The sequence below is a fragment of the Macaca thibetana genome, chromosome 14 (genome assembly GCF_024542745.1).
Source record: "Macaca thibetana thibetana isolate TM-01 chromosome 14, ASM2454274v1, whole genome shotgun sequence".
Taxonomy (NCBI): domain Eukaryota; kingdom Metazoa; phylum Chordata; class Mammalia; order Primates; family Cercopithecidae; genus Macaca; species Macaca thibetana.
This window is the reverse complement of record NC_065591.1, coordinates 66693088-66713960: the sequence shown is the minus strand read 5'-3', so window position 1 is coordinate 66713960 and position 20873 is coordinate 66693088. Positions and strand designations below refer to the sequence as shown.

Below are 20873 nucleotides of genomic sequence, written 5' to 3'. Positions count from 1 at the left end.
TCTCTTTTTTTTTTTCTTTTGAGACAGAGTCTCGCTCAGTCGCCCAGGCTGGAGTGCACTGGCCTGATCTCGGCTCACTGCAAGCTCCGCCTCCCGGGTTCACGCCGTTCTCCGGCCTCAGCCTCCCAAGTAGCTGGGACTAAGGGCGCCCGCCGCCGCGCCCGGCTAATTTGTTGCATTTTTAGTAGAGAGGGCTTTTCACCGTCTTAGCCAGAATGGTCTCTGTTTCCTGACCTCGTGATCCACCCGCCTCGGTCTCCCAAAGTGCTGGGATTACAGGCGTGAGCCACCGCGCCCAGCCGAGACACTTATTTTTCAGTGTAAGCGTTGAAGTCTGTACATTTCCCAATAGCTCCCACATTAGCAACTTCACACGAATTTTGATATGTTGCATTTTTATTTTCATTTCATTCTAAATGTATTTTAAATTTCCCTTAAAACATCCTAATTGACCCATGGTTATTTCAAAGTGTTTTTATTTAATTTCAAAATATTTGGAAGATTTTCCCAATCACTTTCTGTTACTGTTCTCTAGTTTAATTCCTTTATTGTTCAAGAATATGCTTTGTATGATTACTATTCTTTTTTTTTTTTTTTTTTTTTTTTGAGACGGAGTCTCACGCTGTTGCCCAGGCTGGAGTGCAGTGGCGCGATCTCGGCTCACTGCAAGCTCCGCCTCCTGGGTTCACGCCATTCTCCTGCCTCAGCCTCCTGAGTAGCTAGGACTACAGGCGCCCGCCACCGCGCCCGGCTAATTTTTTTGTATTTTTAGTAGAGACGGGGTTTCACTGTGGTCTCGATCTCCTGACCTTGTGATCCGCCCGCCTCGGCCTCCCAAAGTGCTGGGATTACAGGCTTGAGCCACCACGCCCGGCCTTATGATTACTATTCTTTAAAAAGCTTTTCTATTCTTTTACATTTTTTGTTTAATGGCCTAAAATATGATCTATCTTGGTGAATGTTCTGTGCACTCTTGGAAGTGTATTCTGCTATTATGTGGAGTGTTTTATAAATGTCCATTAGGTCTAATTGTTTAATATTGTTTTTTAGGCCTTCTATATCTTAACTGATTTTCTATCAGCTTGATCAATTCCTGAAAGGGAAATATTAAAGTTTCTAACAATAATTATGGATTTGTCCATTTCTCCCTTCAATTTCACCAGTTTGTAAGAAAATTTCCACTTTTTAGATTCGGGGGTACACATGCAGGTTTGGGACACAGGTAAATTTCATGATGCTGAAGTTTGGGATATGAATGATCCCGTCACCCAGATAGTGAGCATAGTACCCAACAGTTAGTTTTACAAATCTCGCTACCCTCCCTCCACTCTCTATTAGTCCCCAGTGTCTATTGTTGCCATCTTCATGGTCATGAGTACCCAATGTTTAGCTCCCACTTATAAGTGAGAACATGCAGTACATGGTTTTCTGATCCTGTGTTAATTAGCTTAGGATAATGGGCTCCAGCTGCATCCACGTTACTGCAAAAGACATGATTTCATTCTTTTTTAGGGCTATGTAGCATTTCATGGTGTATATAGACCAATTTTCTTCTTCTTTTTTTTTTTTTTTCTTTTTGAGACGGAGTTTTGCCTTGTTGCCCAGGCTGGAGTGCAATGGCATGATCTTGGCTCACCACAGTCTCCACCTCCCAGGTTCAAGGGATTCTCCTGCTTCAGCCTCCCAAGTAGCTGGGATTACAGGCATGTGCCACCATGCCTAGCTAATTTTGTATTTTTAGTAAAGATGGGGTTTCTCCATATTGGTCAGGCTGGTCTCGAACTCCCAACCTCAGGTGATCCGCCTGCCTCGGCCTCCCAAAGTGCTAGGATTACAGGCATGAGCCACTGTGCCCGGCCATATTTGGACCAATTTTCTTTACCCAGTCCACCGCTGATGGGCATCTAGATTGAATCCATGTCTTTGCTATTGTGAATAGCAATGAACATATGAGTGCATATGTCTTTTGGTGAATAATTTATTTTCTTTTGGATATATACCCAGTAATGAGATTGCTGGGTCAAACGATAGCTCTACTTTATGTTCTTTGAGAAACTGCCAAACTGCTTTCCACAGTGGCTGAACTAATTTACATTTTCACCAACAATGTATAAGCATTCCATTTTCTCTGCAGCCTGGTCAGTACCTGTTCTTCTTTGACTTTAGTAATAGTCATCCTGACTGGTGTGAGATAATATCTCATGGCTTTGATTTAAACTTCTCTGATGATTAGTGATGTTGAGCATTTTTTCATGTCTGTTGGCTGCTTATATGTCTTCTTTTGAGAAGTGTCTGTTCATGTGTTTTGTCCGCTTTTTGATGGTATTATTTGGTTTTTGCTTATTGAATTAAGTTCCTTATAGATTCTGAATATTAGACCTTTGTCAGATACATAGTTTGCGAACATTTTCTTTCTTTTCTTTCTTTCTTTTCCTTCTCGCTCCCCACCCCTCCCCCGCCATCCTTTTTTGAGACAGTCTTATACTGTCGCCCAGGCCGGAAGGCAGTGGTGTGATCTCAGTTCACTGCAACCTTGACCTCCTGGGCCTAAGCAATCTTCCCACCTCAGCCTCCCGAGTAGCTGGAACTACAGGCATGTGCTACCACACCTGGCTAAAGTTGCCCAATTGTCTCAAACTCCTGAGCTCAAGGGATCCTTCCACCTCCGCCTCCCAAAGTTCTGGGATTACAAGCGTGAGTCACTGAGCCTGGCAGTTTACAAATATTTTCTCCCATTCCGTAGGTTGTCTGTTTACTCTTTTGATAGTTTCTTTTGCTGTCCAGAAACCCTTTAGTTTAATTAGGTTCCACTTGACAATTTTTGCTTTTGTTGCAATTGTTTTTGAGGACTTAGTCATAAATTCTTTCCCAAGGCCAATATTTAGAATGGTGTTTCCTAGGTTTCCTTCTAGGATTCTTATACTTTGAGATCTTTACATTTAAATCTTTAATCTATCTTGAGTTATTTTTTGTGTATGGTGAAAGGTAGGGGTACAGTTTCATTCTCCTGCATATGGCTAGCCAGCTATCCCAGCACTATTTATTGAAGAGGGAGTCCTTTCCCCATACTTATTTTTGCTGACTTTAACGAAGATCATATGGCTGTAGGTGTGCAGCTTTATTTCTGGGTTCTCTATTCTGTTCCATTGGTCTATGTGTCTGTTTTTATGCCAATATCATGCTGTTTTGATTACTGTAGCCTTAGAGTTTCAAGTCAGGTAATGTGATACCTCCAGCTTTGTTCTTTTTTGTTTAGGATTGCTTTGGCTTTTTGGGCTCTTTTTTGGTTCCATATGAATTTAAGAATAGCTTCTTTTTCTAATTCTGTGAAAAAAATAATGTTGGTAGTTCGATAGGAATAGCATTCAATCTGTATATTGCTTTGGGCAGTATGGTCGTTTTAATGATGTTGATTCTTCCAATTCATGAGCATGAAATGTTTGTCCACTTTTTTGTTTCATCTATAGTTTTTTCAGCAATGTTTTGAGTTCTTCTTGTAGAGATCTTTCACCTCTTTGGTTAGGTGTATTCCTAGGTTTCTTGTGCTTGTGTGTGGCTATTATAAATGGGATTGTGTTTTTTAAAGTTGATTTTTAATGTTTATACACGTTATAACATTACGACATGATGTTGTAATGATGTACAAAATCTTTATGATAAATAAAATTATTGCACTTAATGTCATTTATCTGAAAAATGACATTAATTAATTTCATTTTTGTGAATTTAATTTCATTACTGTGAAAACAAAAATCATCAAATTCCTTAATGCTGTATCAAACATAAGCAATACCAGTTCAAATTAGAGAAAAGGTATGCCAACACCAAATTTTGACAACAAAAAGAAAGTTAAAGCCCTAATACTTGTCTAATCTAGGTCAGGTAACCATGGAAATGAAAGAATATTAAAATTATTTCTTTTATTATAGCATAATAATTTTTATTATGCTTTTTATTATAGCATACATTGAAGAAAATCATAACCCCATTAAAAAGTGGACAAAGCAGGAGTTCGAGGCCAGCCTGACCAACATGGTGAAACCCGTCTCTACTAAAAATACAAAAAATTAGCTGGGTGTGGGCCGGGCACGGTGACTCATGCCTGTAATCCCAGCACTTTGGGAGGCCAAGGTGGGTGGATCACGAGGTCAGGAGATGGAGACCATCCTGGCTAACACGGTGAAACCCTGTCTCTACTAAAAATACAAAAAATTAGCTGGGTGTGGTGGCAGGCGCCTGCAGTCCCTGCTACTCAGGAGGCTGAGGCAGAAGAATCGCTTGAACCTGGGAGGCGGAGGCTGCAGTGAGCCAAGATCATGCCACTGCACTCCAGCCTGGGCGACAATGCGAGGCTCTGTCTCAAAAAAAAAAAAAAGAAAAAAGTGGGCAAAGGACATGAACAGATACTTCTTGAAAGAAGACATACATGTGGCCAACAAATGTATGAAAAAAAGCTCAACGTCACTGATCCTTAAAGGAATGTAATCAAAACCATGATGAGACATTACCTCACACCAATCAGAATGGCTATTACCAAAATGTCAAAAAACAACAGATGCTGGCAAGGTGGTAGAGAAAAAGAAACACTTTTACACTGTTGATCAGAGTGTAGATTAGTTCAACCAGTGTGGAAGACAGTGTGGTGATTCCTCAAAGACCTAGAGGCATAATAGTAACATTTGACCCAGCAATGCCATTACTGGGAATATACCCAAAGGAATATAAATCATTCTATTATAAAGATACATGCATATGTATGTTCATTGCAGTATTATTCACAATAGCAAACACAGTAAATCAACCTAAATGCCCATCAATGATAGACTAGATAAAGAAAATGTGGTACATATACACCATGGAATACTATGCAGTCATAAAAAGGAATGAGATCATGTCCTTTGCAGGGACATGGATGGAGCTGGAAGCCATTATCCTCAGCAAACTAACGCAGGAACAGAAAACCAAATACCGCATGTTCTCACTTATAAATGGGTGCTGAATGATAAGAACTCATGGACCCATGGTGGGGAACAACACACACTGAGGCCTGTCAGAGGCTGGGGGGATGGGAGGAGGGAGAGCACTGGGAAGAATAACTAATGGATGCTGGACTTAATACCTAGATGATGGAATGATCTGTGCAGCAAACCACCATGGCACCTGTTTACCTATGTAACAAACCTCCACATCTGCACACGTACCCCTGAACTTAAAAGTTGGAAATTAAAAAAAAAAAAAAAACACACACACACACAGAAAATCCCATGTGTTATTAATCTCAACTATCAATAATAATTATTGCCCCTGGTGTGATTCCATCCTGCGCAGCTGTTCTCTTGAGCAGTGGTTGTTTATCTCTCTCTGCCTTCTCTCCCACCTAACAGCATGCCGCCACTCATTGGCAGATTCGATGGACCTACACATGTGCCCCTGAGGCCCCAGAACTATCTTCTCAGTTGGGAAGTAAAGGCCGACAAAGATTATCACTTTAAGGTGGATAATGATGAAAATGAGCACCAGTTATCTTTAAGAACGGTCAGTTTAGGGACTGGTGCAAAGGAAGAATTGCACATTGTTGAAGCAGAGGCAATGAATTGTGAAGACAGTCCAATTAAGGTAACATTGGCAACTTTGAAAATGTCTGTACAGCCAACGGTTTTCCTTGGGGGCTTTGTAATAACACCACCTTATGGTTGAAGTGTGGTTCAGGGCCAATACATATTAGTGGGCAGCACTTAGTAGCTGTGGAGGAAGATGCAGAGTCAGAAGATGAAGAGGAGGAGGGTGTGAAACTCCTGAGTATATCTAGAAAGCAGTCTGCCCCTGGAGGTGGTAGCAAGATTCCACAGAAAAAAGTAAAACTTGCTGCTGATGAAGAAGATGATGATGATGAAGAGGAGGATGATGATGATGATGCTGATGATGGGGAAACTGAAGAAAAAGCACCAGTGAAGAAATCTATACAAGATACTCCAGACAAAAATGCACAAAAGTCAAATCAGAATGGAAAAGACTCAAAACCGTCATCAACACCAACAAAAAACAGGAAAAAACTCCTAAAAACACCAAAAGGACCTAGTTCTGTAGAAGACGTTAAAGCAAAAATGCAAGCAAGTATAGAAAAAGGTGGTTCTCTTCCCAAAGTGGAAGCCAAGTTCATCAGTTATGTGAAGAATTGCTTTCAGATGACTGGCCAGGAGGCTATTCAAGATCTCTGGCAGTGGAGGAAGTCTCTTGAAGAAAATAGTTTAAGCAATTTGTTAAAAATTTTTTGTTGCCGGGCATGGTGGCTCACGCCTGTAATCCCAGCACTTTGGGAGGCTGAGGTGGGCAGATCACAAGGTCAGGAGTTCAAGACCAGCCTGGCCAACATGGTGAAACCTAGTCTCTACTAAAAATACAAAAATTAGCCAGGCATGGTGGTGCATGCCTTTAATCCCAGCTACTCAGGAGGCTGAGGTAGGAGACTTGCTTTAACCCAGGAGACAGAGGTTGCAGTGAGCCAAGATTGTGCCACTGCACTCCAGCCTGGGCAACAAGAGTGAGACTCTGTCTTATTTCATTTCTGTAACAGTTGATATCTGACTGTCCTTTTTATGATGCAGAATGAGAACTTTCCCTGCTGTGTTTGATAAATGTTGTCCAGGTTCCATTGCCAAGAATGTTTTGTCCAAAATGCCTGTTTAGTTTTTAAAGATGGAACTCCACCCTTTGCTTGGTTTTAAGTATGTATGAAATGTTATGATAGGACATAGTAGTAGTGGTGGTCAGACATGGAAATGATGGGGAGACAAAAATATACATGTGAAATAAAATTCAGTATTTTAATTTAAAAATAATAATTATCAAGCAACCATGCTGATAGGAATAGCTGAATTATATTTCTCTTTTCTTTTCTTTTTTTTTTTTTTTTGGGACAGAGTCTCACACTGTTGCCCAGGCTGGAATTGCAGTGGTGAGATCTCTGCTCACTGCAACCTCTGCCTCCTGGGTTTAAGCGGTTCTTATGTCTGAGCCTCCCGGGTAGCTGGGACTACAGGTCATGCCACCACACCCAGCTAATTTTTGCATTTTTAGTAGAGATGAGGGTTTGCCATGTTAGTTAGGCTGGTCTTAAACTCCCGACCTCAGATGATCCACCCACCTCTGCCTCCCAAAGTCCTGGAATTACAGGCATGGGTCATCGTACCCAGTCATATTTCTATTTTCTTTGCTAAATAATTATTTTATAAAATTACTGACACATTGAAAGACAATCAAAGAATATAAAGCCAAAGATATGTGGGGGGAAGCATTAGATATGTCAGGGGGCTCAGTAATAAAAATGTGCATTTTTTTCTGGATTTGGAGGCATATGTAGTCTTTTTTCTTTAAAAAAAAATTTTTTTTTTTTTGAGATAGAGTTTCGCTCTTGTTGCCCAGGCTGGAGTGCAATGGTGCCATCTCAGCTCATTTCAACCTCTGCCACCCGGGTTCAAGCGATTCTCCTGCCTCAGCCTCCTGAGTAACTGGGATTACAGGCGCACGCCACCACTCCTAGCTAATTTTTGTATTTTTAGTAGAGACAGGGTTTCTCCATGTTGGTCAGGCTGGTCTCTAACTCCTGACCTCAGGTGCTCCTCCCACCTTGGCCTCCCAAAGTGCTGGGATTTTGGGCGTGAGCCACCATACCCGGCCTTATTCATCTTTCTATAGATTCTAGTTCTCTCTTTAACTCTCCATTTCTCATATTTTATTTATCTTTTCCTCTTTTTTGTAATATATTTATTAATCATAGTTATTTTAAGGTCCCTGCCCGATAACTGTATCTGAATTATCTGTGTATTTGCTTCTACTCTCTTTTTCTCCTCTTGTTTTTGTTCATTTGATCTTTCATTTTATTTTGTTTTAACCATGACTCATATTTTTTGATTGGTTACCTGACGTCAAAAATTTTTTAAATTCAAAGCTCTGGATAATTCAGTTTTTTCCAGAAAGAGTTATGTTTTTCTAGCAAAGAGTACTAATGGATTGCCTTGTTGTGGCTTGGTTTTAGGTTACATTATGTCATGTTTATTTCAATTTTGCTATTACTTTTAGGGTTTAGCCGTAATTCTAAAGCCTGGAATTTCCAGGGTCTCAACTGAAATTCTGGGGTACTTACAATGGCCCCTCCATTTGCATAGGGCTAAACTCCAACCACTGAATCTCCAACATCATGTGGCTATTACAGTCTTTCTGAAGCTCTCTGGCTTCCCAGATGCTGTATTCTTCTGGGTTCTTTGAGTCTTTCCCTGCATATACGCACCTTAGGAGTTGGTCAATGATAAGAGGTAATCTGTACACAGGTTTTGGTGTTCCTTCTCTGCACTGTCATCCTCTCCTAGAATTTGCTTCTTAAGTTCCAGTCACTTTGGTAACCTAAACTCCAAACAGTGGGGCTTGTGTTTCCTAATTGGGCTCTACTTTGCCATCCTGCAAGCTGGGAAATACCTTAGGATAAAAAGCTGGAGTCAGGTGGAACTAGCCTCATGTGACTCCCCTCTCAAGGACTGCAGTCCTTCAAGACCTGCCATTGGTTGCTCTCTGAGGTCTTCAGACCATTGTTTTACATCTTGTCCAGCTTTTACGGTTGTTTTTGGCAGAAAGTTTAGTCCCAGACAAGCCACACTGTCATACTCAAAACTTAAAAGTCCCCTTTGAATTTTCTTTTCTTTTTTTTTTTTTTTTGAGATGGAATTTCACTCTTGTTGCCCAGGCTGGAGTGCAATGGCACAATCTTGGCTCACTGCAACCTCCGCTTCCCGGGTTCAAGTGATTCTCCTGCCTCAGTCTCCCAAGTAGCTGGGATTACAGGTGTGTGCCACCATGCCTGGCTAATTTTTTACTTTTTTAGTAGGGACAGGGTTTCACCATGTTGGTCAGGCTGGTCTCGAACTCCTGACTTCAAGTGATCCACCCACCTCGGCCTCCCAAAGTGCTGGGATTACAGGCATGAGCCACCACGCCTGGCTCCCTTTGAATTTTTGAGGTAAAATACACTATTGAATCACAGCACAGCCCACTTGAATTTTAGAGAAAATTCATGCTTTTTCTGTAGTTAACTATTCTCCTTCTGAAAAATAGTGCCTGGCCCTGGAGCAGACTGAATGGCTGACCAGGGAACACTGAATGAATATGAGTCCCACGCTGTTCCTTATGAGTTGGATATTAATTTGAACAAACCAAATATAAAATTGAACATGTACAGAAACATCCCTTCTTCAAATGGAAGTAATAAATGTTATTCTACTAGGCTCAAGCAGATCTCGAAGGAGCTATTAAATTGAGTGAGTAGGCAGCTCACACTCCCATGACACCCAGTCTTGCTGTGTTGGCAACTTTCCATCAACTCTAACACATGATCTCATGGGAAGTTCCCTATAACCAATTCCCTGACGAATAAAAACATTCAAACCTGGTTTACAAATGTTTCTTCAAAATATGCTGGGGCCACCTGAGTGGACTGCTGCTGCATTGCAGCCCCATTTAGGAGGGCCCCGAAGGATCGCCAACAAGGTAAATCCTGCCAGTGGGCAGAATCCTTGGCAGTGCATCTGTTTTTTCACCCTGGTAAGTTCATCTCACCTGAAAAGTGAAATGGAAAGAGGTATGGATCCATAACAGAGTATGGGCAAATGCTAATGGTTTTGCTGGGACATTCAAGTAATTAGAAAGAAGATTGGTGGAGAGGAGGTATGGAGAAGATTTAAGGTGGTAGGCCTCTAAGAATGGGTACAGATTGTGAAGATATTTGTGTGCCATGTGACTATTTACCAGAGGGTATCATGGCAGAAAAAGCTCTCCAAAATCAATAAGAGTAGGCAAAATCAGGTAGACAAGATGATCCATCCATGAAAATCAGTTAGACTCTCTTTCCTAGATGCTTCAGTGTTTGCTCAATAGATTCATGAATAAAAGGCACAGTGACAAGGAAGGAAGTTGTGCATGGATTCATAAAGGCTGGTCTGGCTTAGCTTCTGCTATATATCCAATATGTCAGTAACAAAGACCAACACTGAGTCTATGATATGAACCATTGGCCAAGGAAACTGGCCAGCTATGGGTGACAGGATGAACACACTGGATCCCTTCCATCATTGATGGGGCAGTGGTTTATCTTTATTGGAATAGAAACCTATACTGAATATGAATTTGCCTTTCTTACTCACAATGTTTCTTCTGTTACCACTTTCTATAGATTTAATAAATGCCTTATTCATCATGATACTATCCCATATGGCCATGTTTTTGACAAAAAAAGAGTCAATTTTAAGGCAAAATAAGTGAAGCAGTAAGTCTCATGCCCATGGAATCGCTGATCTTACAATGCACCCCATCACTCAGAAGCAGGTGGCCTGCTAGACTAGAATAATGACTTACTGAGACTCAGTTTTGGGTGTTGGCTGAATGATAATACCTCAAAGGGCTTGGGTGCTGTCTTGTAAGCTGAAATACATACTTGTAACCAGTATTCAATATATAGAGCAGTTTCCTGTCTAGCCAGAATACACAGGTCTGAGAACCAAGGTAGGAAGTGGTAGTGCTTCCTCTTATTACCCCTAAGAACCCAGTTCTAAAATACATAGAACCTGAAAGGGAATTGGGGGAAAAAAATAAAAAAGGAGAATCAAAGTACGTGCTTCCTCCTCCCTAACTTTGGATTCTGCCAGTTTATGTATTTTAGTTCCTAAGCATGGAATAGATCTACCAGGAGTGAAATAATCATTTCATTGAACTGGAAGCGGAGATTGCCACCTGAACTTTTGGGTCTCCCCATGCCACTGAATTAACTGGCAAAGAAGGGTACAACGAATACATCTGATTAGAAAGAGAAACCAGGGTTGTGACTATGTAATGGGAGGAAGAGGAGGTATTTCTGGAACCAAGCACTTCTCTGAAGTGCATATTAGCACTTCTGTGTACATTTAGAAAAGTAAGTGGAAAACCAGCAAACCAATAAAGGAGGATCTTTAATATTTAATAGTTCCAGGCCCCATCTTCTTGATTATTATATACTTCTGTTGCAGCAGTCAAGGCACTAGGCAGGGAATAAAGCCTTAGGTCTAAATTCCAGCTCTTCCTCTAGCCATCAATGTTAAAATGGACCAGCTGTTTCACTTCCTAGACCTCGTTTTCTTTCTCTTGGACTTACTGTATACCCTATTGTTAATTCCTGTCTTCTCTGCTATTGTGAGGATCAGAGAGGATAATGAGGATAAAGGCTACACCTTTACATTGGTGTAAAGTTTTGGGCCCTTGAGGGCTGTTAATAATGATCTTGTTATTATTTGCAAAGCCCAGGGACAAATACTACTTCTATCACATACAAGCTGAAGGAGATGCCAGGGAGTTGATCCCTGAGGGATGGTGAGTGTGGCGTGCCATGGAAGCACCATTGAGAGAAATTGGTGAAGCACCAGGAGGCCTGCCAGAAAAGAGGGGCCTGAGGGTTTAATGGGCCATGGCTCAGCCCCAGCCTGCCACCTCCTCCAAGGTCTCTCATGGAGGAACACAGGAGATACCAGTGTGCAGCAGGCTCAACAGGTGAACGTTGCTGGAGATGGGGTGCCCAGAGATAGGCAGAGAAATCTGGGATGGAAAGACAGGGACAGGGTGTCCAGGGACTACAAACCTGGGCCAGAGGTCAGGAAGACAGATTTAGTATGCACAGAGCAGGCACCCAGGATCCAGGTTGGAAGGTGCCTGGGATCCAGGTGCATGCCCGGGCTGTGAGACCTTTGGCCAGATATCCTGACAGGCCTGGGCAATGAATGCACTTACAGACGGGATTCAAATCTTCTTGGCCAAGGCCTTCCTGCAGGGAGAAAAGACTGTTAACAGCAGGAACCACTGGAAACACTAGCCAACTTTGTGCTCTTCCATGTTCCAGGCTCTTTGTAAGCATATCTAAGCGTTCTCTACATAAAGAAAACCCCATGAGGTCACAGATCAGGGGCAAAAGGTTCAGAGAGGGGAAAGTGACTTGCTCTATGTCACACAGCTGGAGTTAGAAGCAGGGATTGACTCCTGAGCCCACACACATAACCACTAAGGTGCACATGACATAATGAAGGTCAAGAACCCAGTTCTGCTGCGGTGTTCCCTCAGTGCGAGAGCCCTCATCCTCTCCCTTAGAGGCGTGGGTCATGTGACATCTGTTCTGAACCCCCACTCTGCAAAACGCAGAGGGACACTCAGAAAATGGCTCATTGAATTGGAAACCTCTCAGAGATGATTTCCTCAAACCCCTCACTGTATGATGAGAAAATCAAGACTCAGAGCCCCACAGTCACAGAAAGAGAGTGTCAGAGCTGGCCCAGGAGGCAGGACTGTGGGCTGCCAGGCTCCAGGAGCAGCCTGTGCTCTCACCCCTCACCAACTGTGACCCTGAAGGAGGGCCTGGCCTTCTCTGACCCTCAGTTTCTTCATTAGTTGAAGGGGCATAAGCACTTCCTTGCAGGGCTGTCTGATGGGGAGAGATGATGTACAGAAAGTGCAGGATGACATTCGGGTGATCAGTTTTTCTGTCCTTTTCTCTCCCCCACCAGCACTGTAACTGACTCATAGACAAACATAACTGGAAAGGTCTGCTAGACAAGTTCTGTGCGCTGGGAAACAGTGTCCTTTTAGCCCTAAGCACAGGGCTGCATTACTTAGAGATAGCAAGTAATTCAGAATAAAATAACTCTAAATTGTACAGAAAGTCCAGCCAAATTCTGATATTTCCTATGATGGGCTAGTTGAATGGTGCTTTGAAAAAATACATATTAAATTCTCTCAGGAAGTATTTTTGGTGCCTCTGCTTTGCTGGTGACCCAAGCCTGGTCTGCCTGTTGGGTAGTCCAGCACCACCTGGCTGTGAAAAGCCTCAGGCTGTCTCTCCACCAGGGGGTCTCAGCATCCATGTCTCCTTCTGCAAAGCAGTGGATACAGGAGAGAGGAGGAGGGGCAGCTGGACTGGATGGCCTCCAAGGGCCCCTCTAGCTTTGACTTTCTGAGTTTCTGTCCCTGAGACCCCCAACTCAGCCTAATGTGGGGACAGTCAGCCCATGACTAATTCTCTGAGTGCAGCAATGCCCAGGGAAGTGCAGTTGCCCGCTTTGGGTATGAGGAAAACCTAGCTACTGAATCTGTTGGGACAGGGTTCTGGTTAACTGAGGGATAACCTTCTCAACTTGGGACAAAGCAAGTTCACTCTTGCCAGGTCTTGCGACATTATTTTAAAGGAGCATTTGCATTGCTAGACAGTGATTTAGTACCTACTGTATAGAAACCCAGAGGAAAATTTGAGATTTAGTTTTGTTTGATGTTATCAACTAGAAAACAAAAAAGGGAAATAGAAACCTTTGTCTTAAAAGACTTCCCCTTGGAAACTTGGACTTCTGTATTCTTCAGTAAACATGTATAGAAGAAAGAACCCTGTCCTGGCAGTGTTTCTGGCTCTGCAGCCAGCTGTCCGTGGCACCTGGGAAAGCCCCTAGCCTTTCTGTGAGCAGCCTCTGGACTATGGGGGGTAAATTATTTGGACTTGAAAATAAACATCTTTTCCATTTTTTACGTTAGTGATTTTATCCATGAAAGATATTTCATTAGAGGAATGGGAAATTAGAAGTGACTTGGGAAAAATAGTGGAAACTGCTCCTGAATCATTGGGATTAATGAGACAGTAATACAAACGTCAACAAAGACTTGTGCCGGGGGTCCTTTAGCGCAAGAGACAAGCCTAAAGTAGAGGGTGAATCAGTACTTTCCTTCAGCTCAAAATCCCCGTGTCTGTGGGTTGAAGCACTCATTCCTGGTTCCAAAAGGGGTTCTTTTGACTCGGAGCAGCTACTACAAACAGATTTCCAGGTGGTTCTTTTCTATCAATCATGCCTCCCAAGTTTTCCCAGGTTACCATGACACTTTCTGACTAGCAAAGAAGCAGAGAAGCCTGCTGGGTGGTGGGAATGCAGTGGTCAAACAGGAACACAGCTGAGCTGCAGCAGCCAGCAGGGAGGGAAGCTCAAAGGAGTTACAGAGACTGTCTTGGATTCTCTGTTGTTGCCCAGCTGTGGAAGAAGCCATTATCAGGAACCCAGTCTGGAATGACTCTTCCTACCAAGAGCATTCCAGTGTCACTCCCTTCACTGTAACATAACAAAGAGCCCCACAGTCAGAGACAGGATACAGAGAACTCAGCTTAGATGGAAACAGCAGAAACATTGCACCAAGCAAACAAGAGAGAAAGGAGCCATTCCCTAGTTAATAATTATGATGGAAAGACAGCATGTTGCAGTAAACCTGGGAGACATCAGCCCTCCCTATTCGATGTGGTAACAAAGATGCCATTTTAAAAAAACTTAAAGCAAATGCCAAAAGAAAAAGGAACTTGGTGTTCTGGTTTAAGAGATCTGATATCCCCAAAATAATCACATGGAACATGGAAAAGTAGACTAGAAGTTCTTCCAAAGCACTTAAAACAATTGCAATTAAATAATTATGTGATTCATTGCTTAATGTCTTTCTTCAGCCCCACTAAGTTGTCTACTATATATCCAGCAAATAACACATGATTTATATATTGTAGGTACTTTTTCCATACTTGATTTAAAAAGGAAAGAGAATTCTGGGATAGGATGAAGAATTTTGAGATAAGATCGAGTCCATCATCTATTTATTATACAGTGATCATTTAGTAATTCTCCTTACAGAATCTCTGGTTGTTTTGGCTTCCAGATGGGCCTGGTTCCCAGGTGTTCCCAGTACTCAACTTCAGAGCATCCAGCTTTAACCCACCATGGAAACAATCACCTGTAATGGATCAGGGGACTCCTCAACCATCTTCTACCTTATGGGCATCCCCTCTCTGCCAAAATGCCTCTTCCTTCCTATTTTCTTTGTCTTTTTCCTCCTCTACATGCTCATCCTGATGGGTAATGCCTTGATCCTGGTGGCTGTGGTGGCAAAGCCCAGCCTCCACAAGCCCATGTACTTCTTCCTAATCAACCTCTCCACCTTGGACATTCTTGTCACCACAACAACTGTCCCCAAGATGCTGTCCCTATTCTTGCTTGGGGACCGCTTCCTCAGCTTCCCTGCCTGCTTCCTGCAGATGTACCTGTTCCACAGCTTCTCCTGCTCAGAAGCCTTCATCCTGGTGGTCATGGCCTATGACCGCTATGTGGCTATCTGCCGCCCACTGCACTACCCTGTCCTCATGACCCCACAGACCAACGCTGTCTTGGCAACCAGTGCCTGGCTCACTGCCCTCCTCCTGCCCATCCCAGCAGTAGTAAGGACCTCCCAGATGGCATTTGACAGCATTGCCCACATCTACCACTGCTTCTGTGACCACTTGGCTGTGGTCCAGGCCTCCTGCTCTGACACTACCCCCCAGACCCTCATGGGCTTCTGCATCGCCATGGTGGTGTCCTTCCTCCCCCTTCTCCTGGTGCTTCTCTCCTATGTCCACATCTTGACCTCGGTGCTTCGCATCAACTCCCAAGAAGGATGCTCCAAAGCCTTCTACACCTGCAGCTCCCACCTCCTGGTGGTGGGCACCTACTACTCATCCATTGCCTTAGCCTATGTGGCCTACAGGGCTGACCTGCCCCTCGACTTCCACATCATGGGCAATGTGGTATTTGCCATTCTCACACCCGTTCTCAACCCTCTCATCTACACACTGAGGAACAAGGATGTCAAAGCAGCCATCACCAAGATTGCATGTCCCCAGTAGCCAAAGAATGCTAGGAAACCCTGATTCAAAGAAATAACTTCATCTTCTCTCATAAACATCAATAACATAGAGGGGAAAAATGGCAAATTTAGAAAGCCCAGTAGTCAGAACACTCAATCTCAAAATATAGTCCTAGGTAGTCCTCCATTGTAATCAAATAATAATTTTTTTCTTAATTCATAGAAAAAAAGAATAGGATTTTTAAATTTAATTTTAAGGTGTGAACCCCAAATTTCACAAGACTGTAAATATAATTGAGGTCACATTACCATTAATTCAAACAGTTTTGATTCTTGGAGATTCCAAGTATTTGATTAGCAAGAAACTCTGTCTTTTCCCTTGGATCTCTTCTTTCGATGTTTCTGAAAATCCCTAGCATTGCTGGCTATTGGATATGAATTATTCTTGCGCTTTTTGGTGAAATAGCAACTTAGATAGAAATATCCCTCAATAGAAAAACTCTGAAACCGCTCACATCTCAATCCTTGTGCTTGAAAATTCACTGCCACCACTGATTTTCAAAACCAGTCACACAGGAAATTTGCCTCTGCTATCTAGACCTGCGTGATGCCCTAGAAGCAGAGCATGCCCCTCACTCAGCTTATGCTCAGGCAAGCAGTGTCCCTTAGCACACCTGTTTGGGTAAAAAGCAGTAGTTATTTTAATTCTCAGCACACCATAGTTTCCCCACGGTGGCTAAGTAGAGACACCAGGTGGCTGAGTGGAGAAGTTTCTCCTTATCAGAGGTATGCTGTTCCTGGGGCCACCACCCTTTCTCAAAGTATGGTCCTAGATATTCCTCTTCCTGCCCCAAGCGGCAAGCCCAGTCTCCTTATTCCCTTCTCCTATGGCAAATTTCCTCTTGAAGACCTGTCAGGTTTGTCCATTGAGGGACATGTAGAGCAATGAAAAGTGTTAAGGGGGAACCCAGGTGACAAATATCCTCATCGTTGGCTCTTCACAGATAGCCTCATTCCAATTTCTAGAGTCCCAGTTTTTGTCAATCAAGGCAATACTGTTAACCATTCTCCCATTGCATAAGACCCAATGTAAATGGGACCTCAATGGGTGCAATTCAACAAAGGATATGATTTGTTCCTGGACTCAGCTTTCTGTGATCTCAGAGATCCTGCTATGGTCAGAAAGGGCTTCCCAAAACAGGGTGATATGAAGGCTCTGAGTTTCCTTGTTTACTGACCCTGGGCAGCTGGGATTGGGATTCATGTTCTTTTATCTAAACATTACTAATTTTGCAAGACATTTATTTCCAGCTCCTTGAAACTGATGTCTAAATGTCAGTGGGACCACATCCTTAAGGTCTAAAGGAGGTAGCCTAATAAGTCGCCTTGCCCTAGAGTTCTATGCACTATCAGAATTTAACCTAAGGATGTAGAGGGGAAATTTTTTTACTGTCGACTCCACTACCACCCAATAAACAATTCCCAAAGTACTCCTGTGTTACTACCAAAGTTCTGTCTGGGGTTTATCTGTTCAGAACCTCCCTTCTGGTACCAATTTCAGTTTTAGGTCAGGGCTTTGGTTTGCTATGTCCCCAGATCATGACATCTTTTCATCTTCAGCTCCCCTTCTAGATGAACAAAGAATTAATCACATGTTAAGTTAATTGTAGTGATATGGAATCTCAGGCTAGTTCTACCCTCACTCAATATTTTCCTGTGGTTTCTCCTAAACATTTATCCGAGTAGACATGAAATCATAGCAACAACAACGTTTTTCACTTGTAGCTATACCTGCTAATTGGTAGTCTCTCCGTATTTCCCAAGTAAGAAAAAATTGCCTCAATTTTTGTACATCAAAGGACACTATCAAGAGAGTGAAAAGACAATCCACAGAATGGGAGAAAATATTTGCCAATCACATATCTGATAATAATTAATAATTATTATTAATAAAACAATAACGGATGATCAATAATAACTATTAATAAAATAATAATCAATTATTATTATTATATTAATGCATCATATAATAACTTTATTACATTAGTATATGTTATATTATATAATATTAATATTATATTATTATAATGACAATAATTTATAATGATAATAAAATATTTAATAAAATTATTATTAATAAAATAAATCAGAAAATGATAAGTGTTGATAAGAATGTGGAGAAATTGGAACGCTTGTGCATTATTAGTAGGAATGTAAATGGTGCAGCTGCTATGGAAAACAATATGGCAGTTCCTCAAGAAATTAAACACATAAATACCACATGACCCGGTAATTCCACTTCTGGTTATATATCCAAAAGAATTGAAAGCAGGGTCCTGAAGAGATGTTTTTATCCTTATGTTCATAGCAGCATTATTCACAATAATCAAGAGGCAGAAACAACCTAAATATCCAATGACAGATGAATGGAAAAACAAAATGTGGTATATACACTAAATGGAATATTATTCAACCTTGAAAAGGAATGAAATTCTGATACATTTTACAACATGGATGAACCTTAAAGACATTATGCTAAAGGAAATAAGCCAGACACAAAAGGATAACTATTATATTATTTCACTTACATGAGGTGCTTAGAATAATCAAATTCGTAGGGACAGATAGTAGAACAATGGTTACTAGGAGCTGAGGGGAGAGGAGAATGGGAAGTTGTTGTTTTATAAATACAGAGTTTCTGTTTGGGATGACTACAAGGTTCTGGAAATGGATAGTGGTGATGGTTGGACAACATTGTAAATGTATTTAATGCCATTGAGCTCTACACTTAAGGATGGTTAAATGGTAAATATTATGTTATGTATATGTACCATAATTTTTTAAAGTTAAATAGTTTCAAGCCAGGCCATAGATCACAGGTCACGGATAGCCTGGGAGTTGGCTGCTTTTTGTCAGATGCTGGCTCTGGACCAAACTAGCTGTGGCCAGAGGGAAATGCATGAGTTCAATCATATGATTTAACAGGGGCACCTAATCGGTGGAAGCAACTGGGGGAGGGAGGGTGGGTGGATTGGGAAGATATCAATCAAAGGATACAAAATTTCAGCTAAGCAGGAGGAATAAGTTCAAGAGATCTATTGTACAACATGATGACTATAATTAATAACAATGTATTGTATACTTAAAAATTGAAAAAGAATAGATTTTGTGTTCTCACTACAAAAAATAAGTATTTAAGGTCATATACATGTTACTTAGTTTGATTTAGCCATTCTGCAATGTATTCATATTTCAAGACATCATGTTGTACACCATAAATATATAGAGTTTTAATTTAAAAAAATTTTTTTTAATAAAAAGAGATGAGGTTTTGCCATGTTGCCCAGGCTGGTCTCTAACTCCTGGGCACAAGTGATCTGCCCGCCTCTGCTCCACAAAGCACTAGGATTACAGGCGTGAACCACCAAGCCCAGCCAATATATACAGTTTTTGTTTATTGATTAAAATAAATAAATAAATAAATAACCTACAAAAAGAATCAGTGGAGCAGTTTGTCTTAAAAAGAAGGGTGAGAGGGAGGGAGTTGGAAGCCCTATACACTTGGTGGAGTCTTTTCACCCCTGTGAACCTGAGGTGGTGGTTGTGAAGGTATCCCTAGGCACCTTGGCTCCTCTCCATCCCCACATCCTTGACCCGGGTGCAGATGTCACCATCTGATCTCTTCTGGATGAGCACAGCATTCTCTTCACGGATCTCTCTGCTTGCGTGTCCGTGTTCCCATACATAAAGTGGCCAGAGCAGGCTTTCTGACACACAGATCTGGTCATATTACCACCCGCCATGTGACTTAAAGACTCTCTCTGATCCAGTCCTGAACGATCTGTTTGGCCTCAAGTCTCGCCATTATCTCTTGCATGGCAATTCTGAATTTCTTTTCAGTTTCTCAAACACACCAAGTTCTCATTCTCTCTTCAAACTCTAGCAAACTCTTCTCTCTTCCTGAAGCACTTTTCCTCCTTGTCCATCTCACTTGCATACATTTTATTCAGGTTCCTCCAGGGAATCATCCAGGAAATTAGAGAATTAGAAGCCTGTCCTGGCTCTTAATTCTGAAATGTGAGGTAGATGTCATTCTTTACGTGTGTGTATGTGTGTGTGTGTGTGTGTGTCTCTGTGTGTGAATACATACATACATACATATATATATATATATATATATATATATGCACAGAGTGGCCAAAATTCCCAGTCACCCTATGAACGAGAGAAAGAGAGAGTCTCACTATGTTGACCAGGCTGGTCTCCAGCTCCTAGTCTCAAGTAACCCTCCCACCTCAGCCCTGCAAAGTGCTAGGATTGCAGGTGTGAACCACCACACCCAGCTGGTGCCCTGTAGCACTTTATAATTCCACCACGACGGCACTTCTTTTTTTTGGACCTTAGGCGAAAAGAGTTCAGAGCATGGCATACTCATTAGTTTCTGCAGGCCCCTTGCTTGTTTTACTTATTTTCCCCTTTCAATCTCCTTCCCACATAAGCACAAAGCATAGTGCTGCTTTGTGCATGTATGTGTAATTTTAATTTACAATAAAAGAATTGTTTCATGTCTCAATTTATTTCTTACATTTTTTACTCATTCTACTTTTTAAAGATATATTTATGTTGTTATTTATACATCTAGTTTCATTAGTTTCAACTGATACATAATATTCCATAGTATGATTTGATCACATTTTACTTTTCTCCTAGTGAAGGGCGCCTAAATTGCCTCTAACTCTTTGCTACCTTTATGTCTTGATGAATGTCCTTGTGATGTCCCTTTACAGACCCATGGAGCATTTTCCTGAAATATATACCAAGGAGTGAAATACATTAGTCATAGGGTATGCATAACCTTTAGCTAAATACAGTCCATCCTCATCGTTTGAAGATTGCAAATTTGCCTGCTTGCTAACCCCAACACTCACAGAGCTTGCAGGGTCATTCTTGAACATGCACACAGTGGCCAAAAATCTGAGTCACACTATGAGCATGTTCCTAGCTGAGATCGAACATGATGACGTTCTGCCTTCGTGGTTCAGCTCTGTAAATAAGTGTCCTTTCGGCGGGCTATTTAGAGCCAGGTTTTTCACATTTTTGTGCTCTTTTTGTTGGTGACATCACTGTTTAAAATGTTTCCAAGCATGGTGCTGAAGTGCTGTCTAGTGTTT

The 20873-nt window shown here is 41.8% G+C and overlaps 2 protein-coding genes and 1 pseudogene across 4 annotated transcripts in view; 2 read left to right on the top strand and 1 right to left on the bottom strand.

The window, feature by feature from the left end:
- RPS3 (ribosomal protein S3) overlaps positions 1-20873 on the bottom strand; it is a 735956-nt gene that overhangs the window by 330319 nt on the left and 384764 nt on the right. The window lies entirely within an intron of this gene.
- On the top strand, positions 1204-6610 carry LOC126936497 (nucleophosmin-like; annotated as a pseudogene).
- On the top strand, positions 14771-15844 carry LOC126935166 (olfactory receptor 2AT4-like). Its single transcript, XM_050756365.1, has one exon. It carries the CDS (start codon positions 14801-14803, stop codon positions 15740-15742), a length of 942 nt encoding a protein of 313 aa, XP_050612322.1. The 5' UTR covers positions 14771-14800; the 3' UTR covers positions 15743-15844.

Coding starts and splice junctions, on each gene's coding strand:
- LOC126935166 (XM_050756365.1), top strand. CDS start 14,801: ATGGAAACAATCACCTGTAATGGATCAGGGGACTCCTCAACCATCTTC.